Here is a 23,812-nt window from a genome sequence, read left to right as displayed (position 1 = left end):
CTCCACGGCATGTGGGATCCTCCCGGACTGGGGCACAAACCCGTGTCCCCTACATCGGCAGGCGGACTCTCAACCACTGCACCACCAGGGAAGCTTCCACTAGGAAGCTTCCACCAGGAAGCCACCAGAGAATCCTCATTTTTCATCCTAGTCCACACTTCCATCACCTCTTACCTGGGTAACTGCACCAACCTCCTAATAATGGGTCTTGCTGAGTCCAGCTAGCCAGGGTGATCTCTCTAAAATGCACATATAATCTCACTCCCTATTTAAGACCTCTGAATGTTTCCCATTGCCCTTAGGATAAAGTCCATAGTACTACTTGACATGGCCTTCAGAGGGCTGCCATTGCCCTGTTCTCCTTGATGGGTTTGCAACCTAGGTGGGTCCAGTCAGAGTGAAGCTCTCTGTCTCAAGTATTTGATAACTGAGGGAACTCACTTTCACTTTGTCCAGACATGGATAAGGAAACACACAGCCTCTGGAACTGTGGGCAGCCACCTTGTAACCCCAATGGAAAACAGCCTTAAGATGATAAAACCAAGGAAGGCAGAGTGGAATGGTAGAAAGCAGTCCTTGGTGATTTGACTGAGCTGCTGGATTAAGCTAACCCAAGTTCCCCCCTCCCCACCCCGTATCTGGACTTTTCAGTTGCATGAGCCAATAAATTATCTTATTGTTTAGCCACTTTGATTTACGATTACTTGTGACACAGTCTTACTGATATAAATTCCCTCTATGGTTTGGCCTGTGTCTACCTCTCCAGTCTCCTTTCTCATCATACTTTCCTTTGCAACCTGTGCTCTAGTCTTACTAAACTTCTAGCAGTTCCTTGAATGCATTGCATGTGCATGTGTGTTTTATCTCCAAGCCTTTGTCCATGCTATTTGTCTCTCCACCGCACCCACATTGCCGGCCCTGCCTAGCCAGGTTTTGTTTTGTTTATCCTCCTGGCATCTTCAGTTCACATGTCACTTCCTCTGAGAAGCCTCCCTGACTCCTAGGCTAGGGTCAGTCCCTTCACTCCTGCATGCATAGAAGCCTATATTTCCTTTGTAACGTGTATCTCACTTTATGGTGACTCCTTACCATGTGTGTCGTGCTGGATTAAACGCATTCATAAGGGCAGGGGTCACATTTCTCTTGTCCCCCATTTCATCTCCATGCCTAGCATAAGACCTGGTGCATGAGAGGCATTTAATTTTTGTAGAATGACTGGTAATTATTGTTTAAAGCATCCCTAGGTCTTCTCCAGCAGCCAGTGAGTTGAAAGCAGAGGTTGAGGGTAATTAAAGGACAGAGAAAAAAAAAATTTTTTTGGCTGAGCTACGGGGATTGTGGGATCTTAGTTCCCTGACCAGGGATTGAACCTGGGCCCCCAGGAGTGAAAGCGCTGAGCCCTAACCACTGGACTGCCAGGGAATTCCACCCACCAAAATATTTTTATTTTTTAAATTTATTTTTAAAATTTTATTTATTTATTTATGGCTGTGTTGGGTCTTTGCTGCTGCGCGCGGGCTTTCTCTAATTGCATTGAGTGGGGGGCTACTCTTCGCTGCGATACGAGGGCTTCTTATTGCAGTGGCTTCTCTTGTTGTGGAGCACGGGCTCTAGGTGCGCGGGCTTCAGTAGTTGTGGCTCAGGGGCTCTAGAGCGCAGGCTCAGTAGTTGTGGCACATGGGCTTAGTTGCTCTGCGGCATGTGGGATCTTCCCAGACCAGGGCTCGATCCCATGTCCCCTGCATTGGCAGGCGGATTCTTAACTGTCTTCCCTGGCCCCTCTTTCCTTTGGCTTTAGGAGAGAGCTGTGGGCAGAGTATGGTGTGCCTGACTTGCTCTGTGGGACACTTGGTCCCCAGGGAATCAGTTGTCTCCAAGTGTCCTCACTGTGTCTTGCTCAGCTTTGCCCTCTTCTTCCTCAAAAGTTGAGTGATTTCCCAACCTGAGCTCACAGCAGGCTCTATTCCCCTCTCCTCTTCCATCCACCTAAAGCACATTCACACACTGGCAGGATACCCAAACACACCCATCACTGACTGTGCTCTGGGAGTGTGCTCTGTTCCCATTACCTGGGCTCATGGTGATACCAATTATCATGAGATTATCTGCCCCCTTCCACCCTTGAGCTCTTAGTGTGGACTGTTTCACATTCACCTGAGACAGTGTAACCAGTCCTCCACCTATGTGGCATCACCAGTTCCCTGACCTGTCCAAGGTACAGTCTGACCCAAACTCTCTCTTGCCTCCATCGAGCCCTCCAAGTTTTTCCCTCGTCTAAGTCCAGCATTTCTCCTTCCTCAGAATACTTAGAATGTCAGAGAGCTAGAGGCGACCTCAGAATCCTGACAATACCCTGGTTCTTGGCTTTGGGCCCAGATTCTTAGGAGTCCTCAGTGGTAGGAATAGGGTCTAAAGTTTCTAACATTTTGCTTTTTAATAGCATTTTTTTCTAATTACAAAGTAATGCATGAAAGTAATGCATTTCTGCTCAAGCAGAAAACTGGGGGAAAGCAGAAAAGTATAAGGGAATTTTAAAAATCACCCTATTTATCCCATTCACCCCCTCAGTGGTCCAGTGCCTGGAACAGATTCGGTGCTTAATAAATATTTGTTGAATGAATTATCTTTGATCACATCACCCAGGGATAAAAGCCACAATCACCTTTTGATTGTTTATCCTTCCAGTCATAGATATGTTATACTACCTAAATAAGATCATATTGTACACAGTTTTATGGCCTGCTTTTTTTTCTCTTGGCAATATACTATGTGTTTTCCCATATTGATAGCTTTTTTACATCATTAATGCTTTCATATTATTCTTCGAATGGCTCTACCATAATTTTCCCAGCCAATTCTCTACCATTGGGCATTTAAGTGATTTCCAGTTTTCTGTTGTTACAACATCTTGCCACCCATCCTAGTACATATGTTTTTGTCCACATATCTATTTTTTAGGATGCATTCCTAGAAGTGGAATTGCTGGGTTAGAAGAGTAGGCACATAATTTTAAGTTATCTCATGCATACTGACAAAATGGCACTGCTAATTTACCCTCCAGGGCTATTGCCAGGTTTCAAAAAGACCTAACTAAGTAAAGAAAATCTGATACATTTTATCTCTGACTAGGTAACACAGACTCATCAACTCTAAGCTTTTGGCCAGAATTACAGCAATTCCGACCCACCATGTTAGTTATTGACACTTGCTGAGCAGAAGCTAACTGGCTATCAGGTTTTGGATCAGTATGGAAAGAGAAAGCGAGTTAGTGACTTAAAACCTATCAACTTTTCCGGGGGCCAAAATATTCAAAACCTGGTGACCCGTTGAGGATTCCTAGTAATGAAAGCACTAAGTACAACTGGCCCCCGGTGTTTGGCATAGGCCCAGGACAGAATCTTAATTCTACGGGTGGGACACTGCGACTCTGCCAGTGTCTAAACCCCCAACTCTCCTGACCCAAAGTCCATGCTAAAGTCCACGCTGCTGCCCCAACTTAGTGCTGCTCAAAGGAGGGCCACCCACTTGCCCTGCCCCGGAAGGCGCCGCACACCGGCAGCGCCGCCCCGGCGGTGAGCTGATGCGGTTCAGCTGGCAGCTGCGCATGCTCCGTCCTGCGCGCAGCTTCCAGACGCCAGAGGGCGCGCTCCCCTCCAAGGCCCCGCCCCCACGGCCCCGCCCTCGGAGCCGTTGGGATTTGAATCTCCGGCGGGCTGCGGCTGGAAGTGCCGACCCCTTAGTCCGGCATGGAGAGCCCGGGCCCCAGCGTACGGTGCCCGGTGCAAGAGCAGCGTGCCCGTTGGGAGCGGAAACGCGCCTGCACTGCCCGGGAGCTGCTGGAGACCGAACGGCGCTACCAGGAACAGCTGTGGCTGGTGGCCACGGTGCGGGGCCCGCACACACTCCCGTAGGGGCGGGGACCCCAGGGTGTGGAAGGGCCCCTACGAGGTCGGTGACCCTGACTGGGGTACCATGGGTCCTGACCTGGACGCCTGCACGTAGGGAGCTCAGGCCGACTTACACAGTTTCTAGCGGCGCCTTGGCACTGGCTTCATGTTTCTGCGGACTGCATACCGGTATTCTCTCCTTCCGCAGTACTTCGTGGGGATTCTGAGAGCCAAGGGCACCCTGCGACCACCAGAGCGCCAGGCCCTGTTTGGGCCCTGGGAGCTCATTTACGGCGCCAGCCAGTGAGTAGAAGGGGCGTGGGAAGGGAGAAGGAGGGAGAGCTCTGGCCTCTGGCAGTGCACGGAGCTCAGAGTCGGAGCGACCCCGGTTCACATTCGGAGTCTGCCAGTTACCTCACTTGTGGTCTTGGTCCAATGCCTTAATCTGCCCCAGTTCTCCACCCGTAAAATGGGGTAATAGCACCACCTCTGGGGCAGGGGTAGGAGAATTAAAAGAGGTGGTGCTTGAGTAGTTTGGGGCTGCTCTTTTATTGTCCTGACCTACGCAGAGAGCTGCTTCCCTACCTCGAAGGAGGGCGCTGGGGACAGGGGCTGGAGGGCTTCTGCCCCCACCTGGAGCTCTACACCCAATTTGCTGCCAACGCTGAGAGGTCCCGGACCACCCTGCAGGTAACCTGAAGGTGACCTCAATCCTCCTTCCCCTCTTCCTCCATACATTGCCTCTTCATCTGCAGACCCAAACTTCATTCATACTATTCCTGCATTTATAGAGCCCTGTGGGTGCCCAGCTCTGTACTAAGTTCCTTGTAGGGAGACAGGGTTCTCTCAGGAGCACACAGCTTCCTGAGGGCTGGAGATGTGTACACCGAAGAATATAATGGTAGGAGAGGCTTCTCTCCCTGCTGCCAACCCTTTCCCCGTCACTCTAGGAGCAATTAAAGAAGAACAAACGTTTCCGGAGGTTTGTGCGACTTCAGGAAGGTCGCCCTGAGTTTGGAGGCCTTCAGCTCCAGGACCTGCTCCCTTTGCCTCTGCAGAGGCTCCAGCAGTGAGTGGACTCACCCTGACTCAACCAACTTCTCTTAGAATTCTGAGTCTGTATGATTGTTGCTCTCAGCTTTGTGGGATTCCATGGGATTTGTCCCACTGTGTCTCTCCTGGGACAAACTGCTCCCAAAACCTTTTTGCAAGAGTAAATGTGAACCCACTGGAGTACCCAGGCTGTGCAGCCTCAGGCCCTTAGCTGGGATTGTGGAACTTACACTGAAGTGAGGGGCCTGTAATAAGGCTAGCAACAGGGTTTCTGGAGATGAAAGGCTTGCCTAGCTTAGAATTTGTCCCTGCGGATGTTAAGAACTTACAGTCAGTTGTCTGTAGCATCCTCCTTAAGTTGATTAACTTTCACCTTGGGATCTGGCCTCCTGAACCTTGGTCAGTCTGCCCCTCTGACTCTTCAATGTGGAATGGAAAAGGGCCATGTGGTGTGAACCCAGGTTCTGAGTCTCAGATGAAAGAGGGGGACAAAATAGCCACAAGCAGGTCTTTCCTGGCTTTGCAACTGAAGTTTGTATAGGGGGTGATCTGTGTCTCAGGCAGAGGAAATTTTGCCCAGCTCTACTTCCCCTCATAACTTCCAACTGTCTAATTCCAGGTATGAGAATCTTGCCATTGCTTTGGCTGAAAACACAGGTCCCAACAGCCCTGACCATGAACAGCTCACAAGTATGTTCTTGCTCCTCCACAGCAGTCCTTGGAGACTGCTTCTCTTGTATCCATTTCTGGTTCTGACCTCCAACAATGTCTGATATGCCCCTATCTTCCAATGACTTGTATACAATGTTCCTATTGCCCTACCTACTCTTCAAGAAGTTAGACTCTGACCCTGGTCCTCTCTGGAATAGCCTGTCTTTCACCACCACCATTCACCCGAAGTCAAAGTTGTGCTGGGAGTGGGGCATGGAATATTATTCCAGGGGCTGCCCGGCGGATAAGTGACACTGCCCAGAGAGTCCACACCATCAGTCAGAAACAGAAGAATGACCAGCACCTCCAGCGTGTCCAGGCTCTGCTTAGTGGACGGCAGGCAAAGGGGCTTATCTCAGGTAGTCTGTGTGCTTCCCCTCAATCCTCAAACGGCCCTTTTCCCACCCCCCATCCTCTCTTGCCAGCACATACCCCCCATTTCCTCAGCCTCCCTTTCCTTCTATTCTGTACATCATGGTCCTGAAGCTGCACGAGAATTAACAGCTCTCCCATCCCCCAGGTCGCTGGTTCCTACGCCAGGGTTGGCTGCTGGTGGTACCTCCCCAAGGGGAGCCTCGGCCCCGAATGTTCTTCCTCTTCTCTGATGCACTCCTCATGGCCAAGCCTCGACCTCCATTGCATCTGCTGCAGAGTGGCACCTTTGCTTGCCAGGCCCTCTACCCCATGGCCGAGTGTCAACTCCACAGGGTCTTTGGCCACTCAGGAGGCCCCTGTGGTGGACTGCTCAGTGTAAGTAACAGGCGAGAGCCCTAGGTGGGAGAGGCCCAAAATATACCTCAAGTACCTGTCCACCATTCATCTCCTAGGCCTGGGCCCCCCTCACAGGAACTGAGCCACCTACATTGAGAGCATAGTAGGGCTTGGGGTTCATACCTGGTTCTCACTTCAGCCCTAAATTACCTCAATGGAAACAGCAGGGCCTTTTGCTTAAGGCTGGACCTTTCTGAGCCATGTGCTAAGAGGTGGTCTCTCCCTAGCTGTCCTTTCCCCACGAGAAGCTACTGCTTATGTCCACAGACCAGGAGGAGCTGTCACACTGGTACCACAGTCTGACTTTGGCCAGCAGGTAAGTTATTTTCCCTCAGAAGAGTGCTGTGGTGAGGCCCACGAGCTGGAGGCAGCAGTTTGGAGCCTCTCTCACGTCTGGAACTCACTCCCACCCTTCACCCACTCCCCATCCAACACCCTGGGTGGTTTTGTCAGAATAGAGTGCTCATGCCAGTGCCTGAACTATCTTCTCTCCACAGCAGCCAGAAGAACTAGAGGAATCTTACAAATTCGAGTCCAGGATACCTCAGGGATAGATCAGAGTCTGGAGTACAAAGGAATCTTCTTCAGTACTAACAAAACACAGACTCTTCACGGTTTGAGAAGGCTCACTCTGTGTTTGCTTGAGACCAAGACACGCCATGTCATTTGACCAGCTCTTAAGAATCAGGACACCAAACCTGACCCAACTGAACCTCAGCTGAACCAGCTATTTTTATGTTGTATGTAATTTCTATAATTTATTTTCCCACAGGATTTTAGTAAAGTTTTTTCTTTTTTGGAAAAGGCTTTTTATCTCAGCTATGCAATATGAGAAAAGGGGTTTTTGTACCCTGAAGGCTGGCATGATGGTGGCCTCAGGAATACAAAGAGAAGGACTGGAGCTCCCTCTGTCTTCTCAGCTCCTGCACTGGAAGACAGCCTCTTTATGTCCTAATAAGGGAAGCTTTTCAAGAAGGCCCCGTTGTTATTAGGCACCTAGTATGGGTGGGTGGGTGGGTGAGTGAGTGAGTGAGTGAGTGAGTGAGTGAGTGAGTGAGTGTGTGTGTGTGTGTGTGTGTGTGTGTGACCAGCTGGAATGGAAAAAGCACACAGGAGCATCCAGTCACAAGAACAGACTCTGTTTTACTAAACTGTCAGCTGTTGTCCCTCCTTCCCATTGTGGGCTGTGACTGGGCCCTTTGCTGCAGCCTTCTGGCATCTTCTCCTTAGCCCCTGCTCCATCTCCCTGGGAGTAGCTAGGTTCCTCGTCCCTGTGCTCCAGTTTAGGGGCTCCTCCCAGGCCTGACTGTCACCAGCCTCTTCCTCGTCCTCCTCTATACATAAGTCCTCAGGAAAGGGTGTGCTGGCCTCTGTGAAGAGGAAGATCAGGCATGTTCCAGTTTGAGAGGCTTTGTCTCTACCTCCACCAGTCTCTCACCTCCCAACCCTGTACCTGGTTCTGGAACCTCCACACCCTTGTTTGGTTTGCTCTCTTGTAGCAGCTGGTGGATGGCCTGTAGCTTCATGTGCAAAAGCTCCTGCTGGGCTCCAGCCAGGGTAGTCACACTGCAGATATGTCCACTCAGAGTCTGCCCAATCTCTGTGCCCACCTCTCCCACCTACCACAAGTTCCCCTGGCCACAGGGTCATTGCTCTCCTTACCGCTCAAAAAGGGGCTCCAACTGGGCCATCAGACTGTTCAGGTGTTGTTCTGTCTGGGCCAGCTGTTGTGTCAGCTGGGCCAGCTGTTGCTCTGGGGGTAAGGGAGAAAAGGAGAGCAATGGTTACCTACCTTCTGCTGTCCCTTAATTCCCCCCAAGTACAGACTTCTGCAAAACCCACCTGACTGCAGTGAATCCTTCTTGCCTGCCTCCTCTTGGAGAAAAGTAGCCTCATTTCCCTGCTGTGGAAAAAGGCAAGGGCAACGAGGTTCTCAATAACCTCAGTCTTGGGGCTTCCCTGGTGGTGCAGTGGTTAGGAATCCGCCTGCCAGTTCAGGGGACACGGGTTCGAGCCCTGGTCTGGGAAGATCCCACATGCCAGGGAGCAACCAAGCCCGTGTGCCACAAGTACCGAGCCTGCGCTCTAGAGCCTGTGAGCCACAACTACTGAGCCCATGTGCCACAACTACTGAAGCCTGCGCACCTAGAGCCTGTGCTCTGCAACAAGAGAAGCTACCGCCGTGAGAAGCCTGCACACCTCAGCAAAGAGCAGCCCCCGCTTGCTGCAACCAGAGAAAGGCCACGTGCAGTAATGAAGACCCAATGCAGCCAAAAATAAAATAAATAAATTTATTAAAAAATAAGTAAATAGGGCTTCCCTGGTGGCGCAGTGGTTGAGAGTCCGCCTGCCGATGCAGGGGGCGCGGGTTCGTGCCCTGGTCCGGGAGGATCCCGCATGCCGCGGAGCGGCTGGGCCCGTGAGCTCTGGCCGCTGGGCCTGTGCTTCCGGAGCCTGTGCTCCGCAACGGGAGAGGCCACACAGTGAGAGGCCCGCGTACCGGAAAAAAAAAAAAAATAAGTAAATAAATAACCTCAGTCTCCAAAGCCAGAAAGAGGAGGAAGACAATTTCAGGTAGACAAAACTAGTGGGTTTTTACCTCAGAGAATCACAATCACAACTAGTCCAGCTCCTCACCCAGGATAGGAAGCAACATGTCAGTATGCCCCACATGTCGTTGTTTAGTCTACTGAAACACCTCCAGGAAGAAGCAGCTGTCATCAGTTTGATAAAGTTCTGGTTGTTAGTTTATACACAAAGCCAGAAACTGTCCTGCGTGTATCTTCTTTTCATGGTACTGATCAGAGCCTTCCAAACTCATATCTTTTCAACGTGATAGTCACTCAGGAATTTGAAGAAATGGGTCATACCCCCTGTCTTCCCTGGTTTTAGTGCCAATCTTTTGCAGTCAGTGCTCATTTGACACGGTTTTCTCTGGTTGCTTTACTCTGGTTTGTTTTAAGAGCATGTACTGCTCTTAAAACAGTGCCCTCAAGAGAGTAAAATTCTCCAGGAGTGTTCTGATCAGCAGATAAAGCACAATACCTCGTTCCTAGCATTGATTTGGGAAGTGAGTTATCACATCACACAACTGAACTCTGTCAAATAATAAACTGCTGCCAAATTATGTTTCTTTCAGACTATACTTGGGTCCAAGAATATAATTTATCTATCCTTGTAAAATTTCATCATTAAATTCAGTCCCTCATTCTAGCCTGTCAAGTCTATTTTGGATCACTATTAGCCATCCCTCCTAGTTTATCATCTCCAAATTGGCTCAGCCCTCTATTTCCCAATGCAAGTAAACGATAGGGCCAGGGCTGAAGGGAGAGCCCTGGGAGGTACTACTTTCCATTTCAACAGTTTCAATCCACCACAATATACTGTCAGTTCACATTGCAGGGCCTCCTTTCCAAGGAGAACTTGAGACTGCTTGTTACCTCGAACTCTAAAAGCACTTTGGCTACAGTAATCAACTGCTCGTGCCAAGGTTGGAATCTCACCAGGAACTGCACTTACTGTATTATGGACATTTGCTGGGTTCAAATCCCAGCTCCACCAGTTACTAGCTCTGAGTGGTCTTGAGAAAGTGACTAAACCTCTTCACTGGATTGCTGGGAGGATTAAATGTGATGATCATTATTTATTTACAATTTACCAAGGGCCCGTCACGAATCACTACCACGCTGGATGCTCAAAATAACCCCATAATCTTTGAAAGCCAGAGAACTCTTGTCATTTTACAGACTGACGGGAAAATGTGTCTTCTGCTTGGTACCATAGCGCCCCCGTGGGAGATTCAGGCTCGGGGTATCCCCACCCCTGGTCGTCCCGCACCTGTAAACACTTGTACAGCACAAAAGCCACGGCGGCTGCGGTGTACAGCGCCCCCAAGGGCAGCGCCCCGGCCCAGGCCCGCTCGCGCTGGTTTTTGGGCGGCGGCCGCCTCCGGGTTTCCGTAGCCCCAGGGCTAACCTGGGCGGCGTCCCCTGAGGAGGAGGGCAGAAGCGGTCAGTACAGCTGGGGCTTGGGGCCTATGGGCAGTCCCAGCCTCCCTCCAGCTACCCTCGCTGGTACCTGGGTGTGCCCGGCGGTCGGGGTTGGGGCGGTCTCCGAGCACCTCGGGCAGCGCAGACACAAGTAGCAGCCCCAGCGAACCCGCGAGCGACACCACGCTCGCCATTGCAGGCCGACACCGCGAGAACAGAGCGGCGCCGGCGAAGGTCGGACGCACCCGAGCGCTCCCGAGCCTGTTCAGCACAGGGCTTCCCCGGAAGGTCACGCCCACCTAGTGTTTGGGCGGGGCCATGTCGTATTTGCATAGCACTGTGGGTCCAGCTTAGTTCATTTAAGAAATTAGTTCATTTCTTACCTCTGTGTAGGTATTCTGTTGGCCAGAATGTCTCCAGAAGCGTACAGTCTTAGAAGATTATAACTGGAAGTGGTTTTTATTTGCCACGCCACCAATTTCCTCACCCTAACTATGAAATAAATTTCCCCATGGACCTAGAAAAGGTTAGAGCTTGCCGATTGCAATGTAGCTCGTGCTGAAGGCCTGTTTCCTAGGCTACAAACGGGGGACTAGTTCCTTACTTGCGCCTAGGGGAAAGTCCCCGGACCTGGGGCAGAGAGTGCCGCGTGCGCATGCACGTAGACCTTCCCTGCTTCTCACGGATAAGCCCGCCAAGAAGCGATCCCGCAGCTGGTGGGGGAGCCGAGCGGCGTGTTGCTGGGAGTGTCGTCCGTCAACGTCTATAGTTACGCAGGCAGTGCGCCTCTGCGCGCACCAACCACACGGGGCTCATTCTCAGCGCGACTGATTTTTGTACCTTTAGAAAAGTAGCAAGTTACACCCCTGAGCTACTCTTGTGCCACCCATGAACCTGAACTACTTCTTCTTCCTACCCTGAACTATTTGTTCCTCCTGTGGCCTAATACATCACTGTATCATTTTTTTGCAATTCCCATTTCGTGCAACGGCTTCCTCTTCCCCACCCTTTCCATCTGGCAAGTGCCTGTAATAGCCACCATTTATTGTGTAGCATGGTAACACGATAAAATTTGATCTCTGCCTGGGCTAGAATCCTGCCTCCCCTATTCAAATAGCCGTCCACCCAGAGGCAGACTGGGCTGCAGAGCAAGAGTAGTCCAAACCTCAACTCTAAGCCAGTTGACATAATCAATGTAAATAAGTGGTTCAGGCCAGGTGTAATAGGATAAATGGGCCCCAGCTGATAGTTGCCTTTAGGGAATTTGGGCCCACTATTGCCAGCTCTTCTGATTTTTTTCCAATAGAGCAACAAATCGGGATTTCAAAATTTGGAAATCTCCAGTTTTTAAATGTTGATGAGGAATCAGTGGCAGACTTAGCATATTTGACACCGGAGAGATTTTTTTTTTTTTTTTTTTTTTTTTTTGCGGTACGCGGGCCTCTCACTGTTGTGGCCTTTCCCATTGCGGAGCACAGGCTCCCGACGCGCAGGCTCAGAGGCCATGGCTCACGGGCCCAGCCGCTCCGCGGCATGTGGGATCTTCCCAGACCCGGGCACGAACCCGTGTCTCCTGCATTGGCAGGAGGATTCTCAACCACTGCGCCACCAGGGAAGCCCCGGAGAGATTTTTTAAAAGTCTCCTCTTCTATATGACAAAATTATTTTCAGTAATAATCAGGAAATGAAACGAATAATAGGGTCCAGAAAAGAAACTAATAATAATAAGGGCCAGAAATTCAAACAGTGAATTATTTATTTTATTGAACTCTGTAGATACAATCTTGACAATACAAAAAAATAGTTAAAATTAAATATACATTACAGAACAAGAAAGGGTAATGGGTTAATATTTCTTAGTTACATTATTGTAGTTTTTGAGAAAGGGGCAAAAAACTTATACTTACATTTAACCTATCTGAGTAATGGATAACTCTAATTTCTTTTTTAAAGTTAACTTCTGCAAATTCATCAAAAGTAATTTTTGCATATTCCTATTTAATAGAGAATATAGCTAGATTTGTCAATCTCCACGCATAGTTGATTAAAGAATGCCTTTTACTAATTTTCATTTCAAAAAAGTTTCCTTCACATGAAGCAACAGACATACAAATAGGAAAATAAAGTCTTAAACATAAAGATGTTTGGCAAAGATTCATAAAAGTTCCATTTGTCAGTAAATTCCAGAAAATTTCAATACAAATAAAAACTAAGTGGTCACCTAGAATGACAGAATTAAAGTAACTCAACGTCAATTTATTTGACTTTTTAATCACTGTGCTACCATTGTTCATTGTAAATCTACTGGTTAAATGCAGGACTGTGTAATATCATCGGAGACAGAAATTGTGCCCAAACCAAAGAACAACTCCAAATTGTTAACTAATTCTGGCTATAAACACATGTAGATGAACCTGTTTGTGTCAGGAGCTAGTTGTATAACTGGGTGCTCTACAGATTAACTTCCATGTAGATTATATATATATATATATATATATATATATATATATATATATATTTTTTTTTTTTTTTTTTTTTTTTTTTTTTTTCTGGCCGCACCACACCGCACGCAGGATCTTAATTCCCCTGACCAGGGATGGAACCCTCATCCCCTGCAGTGGAAGCATGGAGTCTTAACCACTGGACTGCCAGGGAAGTCGTAGATTAGAAAACTTCTAAAGGATAAGTAATATAAATGTGCTAATTTGAAGCTTATATAGTACTATTAAAACTCATCAGTAACTACAACAATTTAGAATGTAGATCTACAAAACATTTTTGAGAAAGGAATATTTTGTCACTGACATTTTTTAGAATTGCTGAAACTTGGTGATAATAAAAAGGAGACTGATTTTTAGTCAGTTTTGTTTTTAAATTCTCTACAGACAATACCCTCTTATTGCCTGGAGGGGCAGGATCTCTCCTGCCATCCCCATCCTTGGCACATCACTGCAATGATTTTAAATTTTAAAAAAACACTGTAGGGGCCAGAAAAAAACAGATCTCTGACCTCTGGTCTAAGGTTTATATTTGGAACTTAAATCCCTCTTCCCACATCAACAGCCTCCCATGTGGTTGGGCTGTTTCTGGGCAGGGCAGGTACTCTGCTGCTCCCTGAAGCGAACAAGTGCAAACACAGGGCTGTTTCCCAGGACAGATCTGGGGCAGAGGTTTCTCTAATTCAGCTAACTTTTTTTTTTTTTAAGCCATCTTTATTTTCCAAATATAAATCTCAATTAATGTTCATACACTGTCATTTAGCTTCAGGCATTTTTAATCTAGAAAAAAATTCTCTTTTTAAAAATACATATATTGGCTTCCCTGGTGGCGCACTGGTTGAGAGTCCACCTGCCGATGCAGGGGACACGGGTTCGTGCCCCGGTCCGGGAAGATCCCACAGGCCGCGGAGCGGCTGGGCCCATGAGCCATGGCCGCTGGGCCTGCGCGTCTGGAGCCTGTGCTCTGCAACTGGAGAGGCCACAACAGTGAGAGGCCCGTGTACCACAAAAATAAATAAATAAAAATAAAAATAAAAATACATCTATTGAGGTATAACTGACAAACAATAAAGTACAAAGGTGTACAATTTCATGATTGCTGACATATGTATAATGCATGAAAGCACAAGTATCACCAAGGCAATGAAAACATCCATCAGCCCCCATTCATCTTCAACCTAGAACACTGCTCCTGTCCCTCCCCGTCTCTGTCTTTCATATTGACTTTTAGGAAAGCTTAAGGTCACTTGTCTGGTGGAGTGTCCCCCATTCTAGATTTGCCTAACTGTTTCTTCATAATTTGATTCCCATTGAACATTTTTGTTCAGGACATCACATGGGCAATGTAGAGTTCCTCCCACTGCATCCCATTAGGGACACAGAACATCACTTTGGGCACTTCGTTCAAGAGGTGTCTGCGAACGTCTCCATAATAAAGGTCCCTTTCCCTGTCATCATCACAAGTGGTCTGTCTCTGGTACCCTGTTCCTTAACAAAGGCTTTGACTACCAGTGAGGATTCTTGCTGGCTTAGTGACAGCATTGTGGGTAGCAGATGGTGGTTCTCTAATTCTGCACAACTACACTTCACAGCTGGCATCTTCTCTAAAGACCTTTCCTTCCCTGACTCCCGCTCCTGTGTTTTTAAAGGTACCCTTGGGTTCATGAATTCTTTTCCTCCATCCAATGTGTATAACCCAATGTCTTCCTTTTTGAGGTCCAAAGTGTGCTGCAGTGTGCCAGTAGAGCCCTTCACCCTGCCTCTGCATCCTTCTGGGTCCTAACTAGTTTTCAAGTACATCACTGCTGTCAGACATGAGCTTTCATTCTCCTTCTTTCCTGAGAGTGGACCCAGAGCCAACCATTTCTCCATGACACCCTGACTGCCTTTATTGGTGAAGGACATTGAAAAATCAAGATCTGGGGAAGTAAACCCTTTTCAATGTTTGATGTAAAACAACTGAGGGTGTACATGTTAAGAACTATGAAGGATCTGAATCAGCTAACTTTTGAGATTGACAGTTCCTAGGGACAGTTTGGATGAAGTGGACCAGGGGGAGGGAATCAAGCTTCCTCTAGCCCCAAAACTATTATACCGATAATAATAACAACAACAAAGTTCATCTTAACACGTGCCCCTTGGGTCAGCCTTAGGGTGTAGTGGGACTGTAAGTACCAGGAGGCCTCCTCATCACATTTCACTTCAAAACATGCTCACTGAGGAATACGTTCTCTGTTTTCTATCATGGGACTCAGAGTTGCAGAGAAAAGGCATACATCTTGTGGCAGAAAGGAATCTCTGTCCTAAGGACTGGCTTCCTTGTCTTGTCACCCCCGCCTCATGCCACTTCTGCCCGCCTTGGGTCTTCATGAGCTCACCTGCCCAGTGGCTCAGTAAACTCAGGCCTGCCTCTTCTCTGGCCGAAGTTGCTACAGGGTACAGAGGAGGGATGGGGGTGGGGGCGGAAGCCCAGGAGCTGCTGGGTGGTGCAGGTGCAGGCACAGGGTGGTGTCTTTGTTCTTTCACTCATCCCTCCCCGCCCCCTTCCTCCCCGGAAACCAGTAACTTTGCCACCACCGGTATTGGAGGTGCTGAGCCGTGGGGGCCAGGTCCAGGGAGGGGTGGGAGTAAAGGGGGCTGCCGCAGCTGTGTTGGGCCATCAGTCAGGCTGACCCCTTGGCTCAGGGCAGAATGACTGCAAATTCGGCCTCCGTACCAGCAGGTCTGAGCAGAAGTGACAACTGCACGGATCTGCTAGTGCCTGGTGAGCTGGGCGGGGCAGGGGCAGGGGGAGGGGTCACGTGGCTCCATGTCCCACCTGCTGGGACCTGGAGGATTAGGCTGGGCAGTAACACCCCCCCACCCCATCCTCTCACATCTACAGGAATCCCCTCCATGACCAAGGCCTGGGGACTATGGGCCCTCTTAGGGGCTGTGACGCTGCTGCTTCTCATCTCACTGGCTGTGCATTTATTCCAATGGACTAGTGGCTGGAGCAGGAGCCATCCGGGACAGGGACGGTGAGTGGGGGGCAACAGAGATGGGTTGATCGAGAGTTCCCCCTTACCAACAAGTACCCTCTCATCTCCTAAACTCTGTGTTGCAGGCCTGGAGAGTCTGCGGAAGAGGTCCCTCTGTACGGGAATCTGCATTATCTGCAGACCGGTAGGAAGCTTTCAGAGGGTAGGGGCACAGTGGCCAGGGTATAGGGGGAGGAACAAGAACTGACCAGATTCCTGTTCCCTATCCTAGGACGGCTGTCTCAAGAACCGGGGCCAGACCAACAGGATCCAACACTTGGAGGCCCTGCCAGGGTGAGTCAGTTGTGGCTGAAGAAGAAGGGAGGGAAGGTAGTGGGGGATTTTTCAAGGGTCCAGTGAACTTCTAACAGCCTTGCATCTCCAGGCTGCAGAGGAGGTGATGTGCTATACCAGCCTGCAGCTGCGGCCTCCTCAGGGCCGGATCCCCAGCCCTGGAAGCCCCATCAAGTACTCGGAGGTGGTGCTGGACCCTGAGCCAAAGCCCCAGGCCTCGAGCCCTGACCCGGAGCTCTACGCCTCAGTGTGTGCCCAGACCCGCAGAGCCCGGGCTTCCTTTCCAGACCAGGCCTACGCCAACAGCCAGCCTGCACCCAGCTGAGACAGAGGACCTGGCACAGTGGGGCATACAACTCCCCCGCCTCCTCTGTTGCCGGGGTTACTGCTACCCTGTCTGGGGCATGACTGTTTCCCAACCACCCCCTAAAGACAGGCAGCCATTGCTCAGTCACAGGAGTTATGCTCCCCGAACTTCCTATCTGAGCTGTGAGGGAGACATCTCAGAGGAATGGCAGGCCCCCCGTTTCTTGAGGGTGGAGGAAACAAAGGCAGTGGCCCCCTCTCCACCGTTTTTTTCCCTCTATCTATTCCCCTCAACCCCCAAACTCCCAGGTCCTCACTCCTCCTTCCGGCGCTTAACCAGATCCTCCCCACTCTGGCTGCCTCTTAGTCTACCCCTGACACCTCAGTGTCTCCTCAGACACAAGAAGTGGGGGGGGTGCGGTAAGAGTCTGAGAGGACACGGATGGGCATCCTCCTCAGGAGCCCACAGGCTGGAGGGGTCCTGGAGCTCAGTGACCTGAGAAACCCAAGCCTGGTCTCTGACTTGAGAGCCCTGGCAGAATACCAGTCTCCATCCTGCCGTCTCTGTTACGTGCCCAAGTTTTTAAATAAAACTTCTGAAAAAGTGTTTGATTTCACCTAGAAAGCCACACACCTGCAACAGGCCCCACATGGTGGGGCGGTGACCTCTGCTCTCTGCACAGAGCACTTCTGGGAGCGTCTACCTGGGAAAGAGGGGCAAGAAGGGCCGCAGCATCAGTGATGCAGGGGTGGGTGCTAGGGGTGGAGGCCGGAGCCCAGCTGCTGCTGGAACGTCCCCAAGATTTGCACACAGAGCCTCCCCACTCCCATCACCTGCGGTCTGCAAGTTTCCCACCCTCTGACCTACTTTCCCCAGGGCCATCACCCACAGCCTGAGGTCTGGGCCATTTTCCCCTACAGCCTCTGTAGATCTCTTGACAGACCTTACTGAAGTTTGAGCAGAAAAAAAGGGGAAGCTGAGGCTTTTACTTCCAAACTTCTCTCCTTCCTACTTAAGAGTCCCAGAGAAAACCACAGAGAAGGGAACCTTGAGTCTGAGACCAGCCTGGTGGTCCCAATGAGAAGAGGGACCCGCCTCTCCACACACACACAATAAACCAAATGCCCCAGGGTTCCTGGACCTCTGAGGACCCCAACCTGGGCCTCCCCAGAAGAGGCCCCAGTCGCGGTTAACAGCAGGCAGCTGGGACTGTGTGGGAGGGAAGGTGGCTTTGGGGGCGGGCACCGGATGCGGGGAACCGCGGGCAGCAGTACGTGGGTTTCTGGGGGCTGCTGTGCTGAAGACGGCTCAACGTGTCCGCGGCCTGGGAGACGTGACGCCCTGACCTTGGAAGAAGCAAGGGTTGGGGTCCCGCCAACCTCCTGGGACGAGCCGGGAGCCGCAGCCGAGGCCCTAAACGCCGCCATGGCAGGAAGCCGACCTCCGCTCCGCGGCGCCCGGACCAAGCCCCGAGCGCCCCCGCCTGGTGAGACGGGGCCTCGCCACCACCTCTGCGCAGGCGTAATGCTGCCCTGCCCACAGCATGCTGGGAGATGTAGTCCCGACCGTGCGGGGTTGCACCCGAATGTCTCCCGGGATTTCGCGAAGCTCTGCCCGTGTAGCTCTCAGAGCTGCTGCCTCCCCCGTTCGCAGAACCTAGCGGACTCACTCTGTCTGAAGCTGGGTGCTATTTGAACTTTGTTCTCCTTCCAGATCCCGAAGCCTGGAGCCTCTGCCTTCCCCCTCCCCTACAACCCTTGAATTTTTCTTACTGTCTTATCTCGCCTGTCACCGAGGCTCGTGCCCTAGCCTAGGCCCTCAGGGCTGAAAGCCAGGACTGCGGCAACTTACTAATTGATCCCTGAGTCTAGGAAATAAGTCGGGGCAGCCAGATCCGCCTCAGACACCCTTGCCACATCTCGCTAGCTGATCAACTCGTCTCACGAAATACCTGGTAGTTCTCGCCCCTTCCACAGCTCCAGGTGCTTTCCCTAGCAGCCACCCTTCTCTCACTGGTGTCTGTTTCCAGCCAGAAGGAGAGCCCTGTCCTCGGCAAATTCCCAGGGGCGGATCCTTAGGGGAAGCCACCAGGGCCCGCGGGGGTGGGGGTGTGGCCCCGCGTTCCCTCTCTTCCTGAGATTCCGGCTGGGAGGATAGGGTTATGCTCAAGGCTCAAGATGCAAAGAGGCAGGGTCTTTGGGTCGTCAAAGGCTCAATGATAGAAAGTTCTTAAGGAATTACTTATAGGTGGGGAAGGGCCTCGATGGCCCTTCAGCCAAGGCCCCTCCAACGTTGGCCTTGCTCTGCACTGTCAAGATAACTCTAGGGCTTCCCTGGTGGCGCAGTGGTTGAGAATCCGCCTGCCGATGCAGGGGACACGGTTCGTGCCCCGGTCCGGGAAGATCCCACATGCCGCGGAGCGGCTGGGCCCGTGAGCCATGGCCGCTAAGCGTGCGCGTCTGGAGCCTGTGCTCCGCAACGGGAGAGGCCACAACAGTGAGAGACCCGCGTATCACAAAAAAAAAAAAAAAAAAAAAAAAAGATAAACTTATAAGCTGGTTTTGGCTACAAAGGAGGGGAAACAAAGCTGGGACATGGAGAGAGACCAAGTCTTAATGACTTCATTTGAAACCTTGAATCCAGCCATGCCCAGAGCTAGACCGGCCGACTGAACTTTTTGGTTATGTAAGCTAATACAATCCCTTTTTTGCTTAAGTCAGACTAAGTTAGGTTTTCTAACTCTTCCAACCACAAATTCTGACTAATTATGTGGGGAAAGATCAGCTGACCAAGGCCAACTGAAGTTGCTAAACCTCTTATTGCTCAACTCCTCCACCAGCCACCCTCCTCTGATTTAATACTTGAATGTGCTATCATGCCATTTGACCCTAAGAGATTCCTGCATACTATGTGAGTTAACCTAGACTCTTGCCAAGCTTTTACATTTCTATAGAATTGTATAGCTGGAAGGAGGCTGACAGATCTGACCCAAACTTATACCCACTGCAGGAACCACACTGTGAGTTTCTTCTTAAACATTCCCAGAGATTCAGAGCTCATTACCTTACCAAATGCTGCTTTCCAATCTTTCTTATTGAGACTTTTTTTTTAGCGGGGGGTAGCAAAAACTGCTTGCATGTTACTTTTGTCACCAATCCTGCCTCCTAAGATACAGGCATACAATCGGTCTTCTTCCTTCTGTACATGACAGCCCTGGAGGAATTGGAAGCCAGCCTTGCTGGATGGCCTAAGCCACCCCCTCACCCTTCTTCCCAGGAAGAGCTTTCTAAAGTTCCTTTTACGGTTCTTTTGTAGACCATATCTGCAGCCTACTTATCCTTCCCATTGTTTCACTTGACCAGAATCTCTCTTAAAGTCTGGTGCTAAGAAGTGAATATAATACTGGCAGCAACAGTGGGGGCCCATCTCTTTATTGGGCACTAAATCTACAGGGGCTTTGTTGATGAGGAATACACTCATTTAGCCTAGCTTAAGTAAAGGGGTGTTTATTGTAAGGAAACCTGGGGTAATTAAGAGACTGGATGGAATGGGAATCCCAGAACAGTGGCTATGATCTGACTGGGCCTGTGCAGACTGTTATTGGATCTCAGATCTTGGCATCACTGGGGACCCTGGGGACAGGAGGATGTGGGTCTTCACACTCCTACTCCTCCCGTCCTGTGACTCAGATTCTCTGTCTCTTCCTCTTTTATTTCCCAATTTCTTCCCACTTTGCTAATTTGCATCAACATCCCTTAATATATATTCTCTACTTCATGCTTCTGTTTCCTCACAATAGCTTTGTATTTCCTCCTCTGTCTCATAACCTCAGTTAAATGTTTAATTACAGAAATAGTGTGAGCACATGATAAAAAAAATAAAATAAATCTGAAGGGCATACAACAGTGGTTCTCAACCAGAAGTGACTGTACCCTCCACGGTTTATTTGGCAATATCCAGAGACATTTTTGGCTGTCACAATTGGAGAGGGAGTGTTAGTGGTCTATAGTGGGTAGAGGCCAGGGATGCCACTAAACACACAGATCAGCCAATCTCAACGAAGAATTTCCAGCCGCAAAAGTTAAAAGTGCCAAAGTTGAGAAATCCTAGAAGAGGGGGAAAAAGCAAAGTAAAAGGTTGTGGTTCCCAGAGGCACCTACTATTAATGGCTTCTGTTTTTAAATCTTTTGGTAAATAGCACTATATCTGTCAATAATACTTAGACTACCCAGAGTGAGGGGATTCTGGGCATGTGGCAACCCTACAGAAGCTTCCACACCCCCTGACAGCTCCCAGCTATAGGTGATGAACTTTTTTTAAAAAAATTAAACTTAAAAAAAAAATTAATTATTTAACTTTTGGCTGCGTTGGGCCTTTATTGCTGCACACGAACTTTCTCTAGTTGAGGCAACAGGGACTACTCTTCGTTGCAGTTGCAGTGCGTGGACTTTTTCTTTCATTGCAGTGGCTTCTCTTGTTGCGGAACACGGTCTCTAGAGCACCGGCTCAGTAGTTGTGGCACTTGGGCGTAGTTGCTCCGCAGCATGTGGGATCTTCCCTGACCAGGGCCCGAACCTGTGTCCCCTGCATTGGCAGGCGGATTCTTAACCACTGCACCACCAGGGAAGTCCCTAGGTGATGAGCTTTACGTGGGCTCTGCTGAACTCCTGGCTGAGAGAATTCCCTACAGACAAGTTTCTGGAGAACAGTCTCAGAGTCAAGAGCAAAGATCTTCAGGAAGGCAGCAAGTCACAGAAACAGCCTGCTTCCCAAGAACAATGAATGGCTTTACTGAGTTTCCCTGACTCTCCGAAAAACTCATGGTGGATTGACTTTCTCAGCCCTTGAGGCTGGGATAATGCAAACAAACCAGAGGGCAGAGAGACCTGCTGGAGGAAACAGATGAACCTCTGACTGAAAAAATGAGAGCCTGGACGAGATATGTGTGAAGCTCAAACACAAAAGATTTCCCTGAACATGAAAATGTGATATCAGAACTAAAAATGTCCATAGATAAATCAAAGGAGAGGATAGTCACTGATAAAACTCAAAAACAGGCCTAGAAAATCAAATAGATGAAATATCTCAAAACATGTAACAAAAATATGCAGATGCAAATCATGTGGTGAAAGATGGAAATTGGAACAGACCCAGGAGACTTAACTGCAAATTCTATGAGTTCCTGGAGAAAAAGGAACAGGAGAGGAGTGGTCATAGTTAAATAATAGATGAAATTTCCCTGAGCTGAAGAAAGACTCAAGTTACAGACTGGATTGGTAGGAAAAGACACACACTTATGAAGGCAGTCGAAAGGCACAAACTTCCAGTTATAAGAGAAATACTAGGGATCTCATGTACAGCATGATAAATATAACTAACACTGCTGTACGTTATATATGAAAGTTGTGAAGAGAGTAATCCTGAGTTCTCATTATAGGAAAAACATTTTTTTTCTATTTCTTTAATTTTATATCCATGTGAGATGATGGATGTTCACTAAACTTATTGTAATAATCATTTCATGATGCATGTAAATCAAATCTTTATGCTGTACACCTTAAACTTATGAGTGCTATATGTCAATTATATCTCAATAAAACCAGAAGGAAAAAAACCACACACTTAGCCACATACAGGTTAAAATTCCTAAGCTCTAAGGATATGGGAAATCTTAAACATATCCAGGGAGAATGAAAGTTCTTTCTTCTTATCTGCTACCGTGGAAGTTAAAAGACAGCAAAACTGAATTTGAGTTAATGAGAGAAAAGGCCTGCAACCCAGAACCAGCCAAGAAAGAAAGAAAGATATTTGAAGATTTGCAATAATCACTCAGTAGCTCATCTGAGAAATACTTTTAAGAGAAGACTCTAATGAAACAACAAATGAATCAGAACAGAGACTTCAAGATAGGGGAAGATGAACAGAAGAGGAAAGAAAGCAGTGGAGAGCAACGAACCATGATTTGCGTATTTATATCTATATCTCTGTGCATTTATAACGTGTAATAAAAATGCTAAATAAGGACTCTTGGAACAGATGAAACACACTGTGAGGGAAATTCTAATAATGACTAAATTATCTCAATAAAACTCTGGAATCAGGTAGTGGAGATAAGGGGAAGGTAAGTGTTCTAGTATTTAAGTGGGGAGGGGTAGGGAGGATGAAAGAGAGACGGAGGGGTAGTGAAAATCATCTAAAGACCATATCTTATTGGGGTGCAGAGGAAGTAGAAGATAAATCGAGTAGGATGGAAATAGCTGTTCTGGGTTCACACACTAGGAGAGTCATGCGTGCCTATATAGAGAGCAGGGCAAAGGATTGTAACTATTAGTAGAATGATGAACTCCAAATAACAAGGGGGGAAATGGGATGAACGGCCATTCATTCAATCCAGCAAAGGTAAAGAAAAGAAGAGTTCACAACAATGTTAAGAAATTTAAAAACAAGTAAGATGGAAATAACAGATCAAATACATCACTCATTACAGTAAACATGAGTGGACTGAATTCTTCCATTAAAAGTCTGTCAGACTCTGTTATAAATCAAATTCTGGTCCATATTATTTAAAAGAAACACACTTAAAGTGATGAAGAAACTTTCAAAATAAAGATGTGGGAAAGGGATACTAGGCAGATAAATAGAAAGCAGTGGTAATGCTGATATCCAACAAAGGGAATTTAAGTTTCAGGCTGAAATTGGTCTGAGGACTGCTTATAAAGTGGTAGGAGAGAATTTTGGGGTGCTGTGAATCTTCTGTATCTTGACGGTGGTGGTGGTTACATGGCCAAATACATTTAGCAAAACTCATAGGACTGTAGATTTAAAATTGATAAAATTTAATGTATGTAAAAAAATTTAATGTATATAAATTGCAATACAGTAAAGCTGGTTTTAAAAAATAACAGAATTACTGTGTTCACAAAATTTAAATGCTGAGTGAAAATATAGTGTAATACCAGAAAACCTCTCAATTACCCTGTATCATATAATATATTATATCCCTGGAATACCATAAAGATAGCAAACTTTTATATGTGGTTTTTTTTTTTTTTTTTTTTTTTTTTTTTTGCGGTACGCAGGCCTCTCACCGTCTTTGCCTCTCCCGTTGCGGAGCACAGGCTCCAGAGGCGCAGGCTCAGCGGCCACGGCTCACGGGCCCAGCCGCTCCACGGCATGTGGGATCTTCGCGGACCGGGGCACGAACCCGTGTCCCCTGCATCGGCAGGCGGACTCTCAACCACTGCGCCACCAGGGAAGCCTGATAACAAGCTTTTAAAAAGGG

At 48.6% G+C, this 23,812-nt stretch overlaps 3 protein-coding genes across 4 annotated transcripts; 2 read left to right on the top strand and 1 right to left on the bottom strand.

The window, feature by feature from the left end:
• The first annotated feature begins 3,692 nt into the window (after nucleotides 1–3,692).
• ARHGEF39 (Rho guanine nucleotide exchange factor 39) lies at nucleotides 3,693–7,221 on the top strand. The gene is made up of 9 exons (XM_059071261.2): nucleotides 3,693–3,884; nucleotides 4,096–4,190; nucleotides 4,457–4,577; nucleotides 4,838–4,956; nucleotides 5,560–5,630; nucleotides 5,882–6,010; nucleotides 6,172–6,401; nucleotides 6,650–6,738; nucleotides 6,920–7,221. Exons 1-9 carry the CDS (start codon nucleotides 3,747–3,749, stop codon nucleotides 6,933–6,935), a joined length of 1,008 nt encoding a protein of 335 aa, XP_058927244.1. The 5' UTR covers nucleotides 3,693–3,746; the 3' UTR covers nucleotides 6,936–7,221.
• Nucleotides 7,222–7,545: 324 nt separating this feature from the next.
• Nucleotides 7,546–10,698, bottom strand: CCDC107 (coiled-coil domain containing 107). Of its 2 annotated transcripts, none has more exons than XM_059071266.2 (6): nucleotides 10,500–10,698; nucleotides 10,260–10,411; nucleotides 8,265–8,325; nucleotides 8,085–8,175; nucleotides 7,876–7,988; nucleotides 7,546–7,792 (listed from the first exon to the last, which is right to left on the bottom strand). In XM_059071266.2, exons 1-6 carry the CDS (start codon nucleotides 10,603–10,605, stop codon nucleotides 7,569–7,571), a joined length of 747 nt encoding a protein of 248 aa, XP_058927249.1. In that variant the 5' UTR covers nucleotides 10,606–10,698; the 3' UTR covers nucleotides 7,546–7,568. The 2 variants fall into 2 exon arrangements, with proteins under 2 accessions (XP_058927249.1, XP_066895772.1); XM_067039671.1 differs by having other exon boundaries at nucleotides 8,265–8,322; nucleotides 10,500–10,688.
• A 4,786-nt stretch (nucleotides 10,699–15,484) lies between these two features.
• SIT1 (signaling threshold regulating transmembrane adaptor 1) lies at nucleotides 15,485–17,128 on the top strand. Its single transcript, XM_059071694.2, has 5 exons — nucleotides 15,485–15,673; nucleotides 15,794–15,929; nucleotides 16,016–16,074; nucleotides 16,162–16,223; nucleotides 16,315–17,128. The coding sequence occupies exons 1-5, from the start codon at nucleotides 15,601–15,603 to the stop codon at nucleotides 16,546–16,548; spliced, it is 564 nt and encodes a 187-aa protein (XP_058927677.1). The 5' UTR covers nucleotides 15,485–15,600; the 3' UTR covers nucleotides 16,549–17,128.
• Nucleotides 17,129–23,812: the final 6,684 nt, after the last annotated feature.

The sequence above is a fragment of the Kogia breviceps genome, chromosome 8, assembly GCF_026419965.1.
Source record: "Kogia breviceps isolate mKogBre1 chromosome 8, mKogBre1 haplotype 1, whole genome shotgun sequence".
Taxonomy (NCBI): Eukaryota; Metazoa; Chordata; class Mammalia; order Artiodactyla; family Physeteridae; genus Kogia; species Kogia breviceps.
Note: the sequence above shows the minus strand (reverse complement) of the source record. Positions and strands in the feature narration are given on the sequence as shown.

Excerpts from the sequence above, each read along its gene's own strand:
- SIT1 (XM_059071694.2), top strand. The coding sequence starts at position 15,601 with ATGACTGCAAATTCGGCCTCCGTACCAGCAGGTCTGAGCAGAAGTGAC. Across the intron at positions 15,674-15,793 it reads CACGGATCTGCTAGTGCCTG|GAATCCCCTCCATGACCAAG; the intron begins GTGAGCTGGGCG and ends TCACATCTACAG. Across the intron at positions 16,224-16,314 it reads CACTTGGAGGCCCTGCCAGG|GCTGCAGAGGAGGTGATGTG; the intron begins GTGAGTCAGTTG and ends TTGCATCTCCAG.
- CCDC107 (XM_059071266.2), bottom strand. The coding sequence starts at position 10,605 with ATGGCGAGCGTGGTGTCGCTCGCGGGTTCGCTGGGGCTGCTACTTGTG. Across the intron at positions 7,989-8,084 it reads TTGGAGCCCCTTTTTGAGCG|TGTGACTACCCTGGCTGGAG; the intron begins GTAAGGAGAGCA and ends ACATATCTGCAG. Across the intron at positions 7,793-7,875 it reads TGTGGAGGTTCCAGAACCAG|AGGCCAGCACACCCTTTCCT; the intron begins GTACAGGGTTGG and ends TCCTCTTCACAG.
- ARHGEF39 (XM_059071261.2), top strand. The coding sequence starts at position 3,747 with ATGGAGAGCCCGGGCCCCAGCGTACGGTGCCCGGTGCAAGAGCAGCGT. Across the intron at positions 4,578-4,837 it reads GGTCCCGGACCACCCTGCAG|GAGCAATTAAAGAAGAACAA; the intron begins GTAACCTGAAGG and ends CCGTCACTCTAG. Across the intron at positions 5,631-5,881 it reads TGACCATGAACAGCTCACAA|GGGCTGCCCGGCGGATAAGT; the intron begins GTATGTTCTTGC and ends ATATTATTCCAG.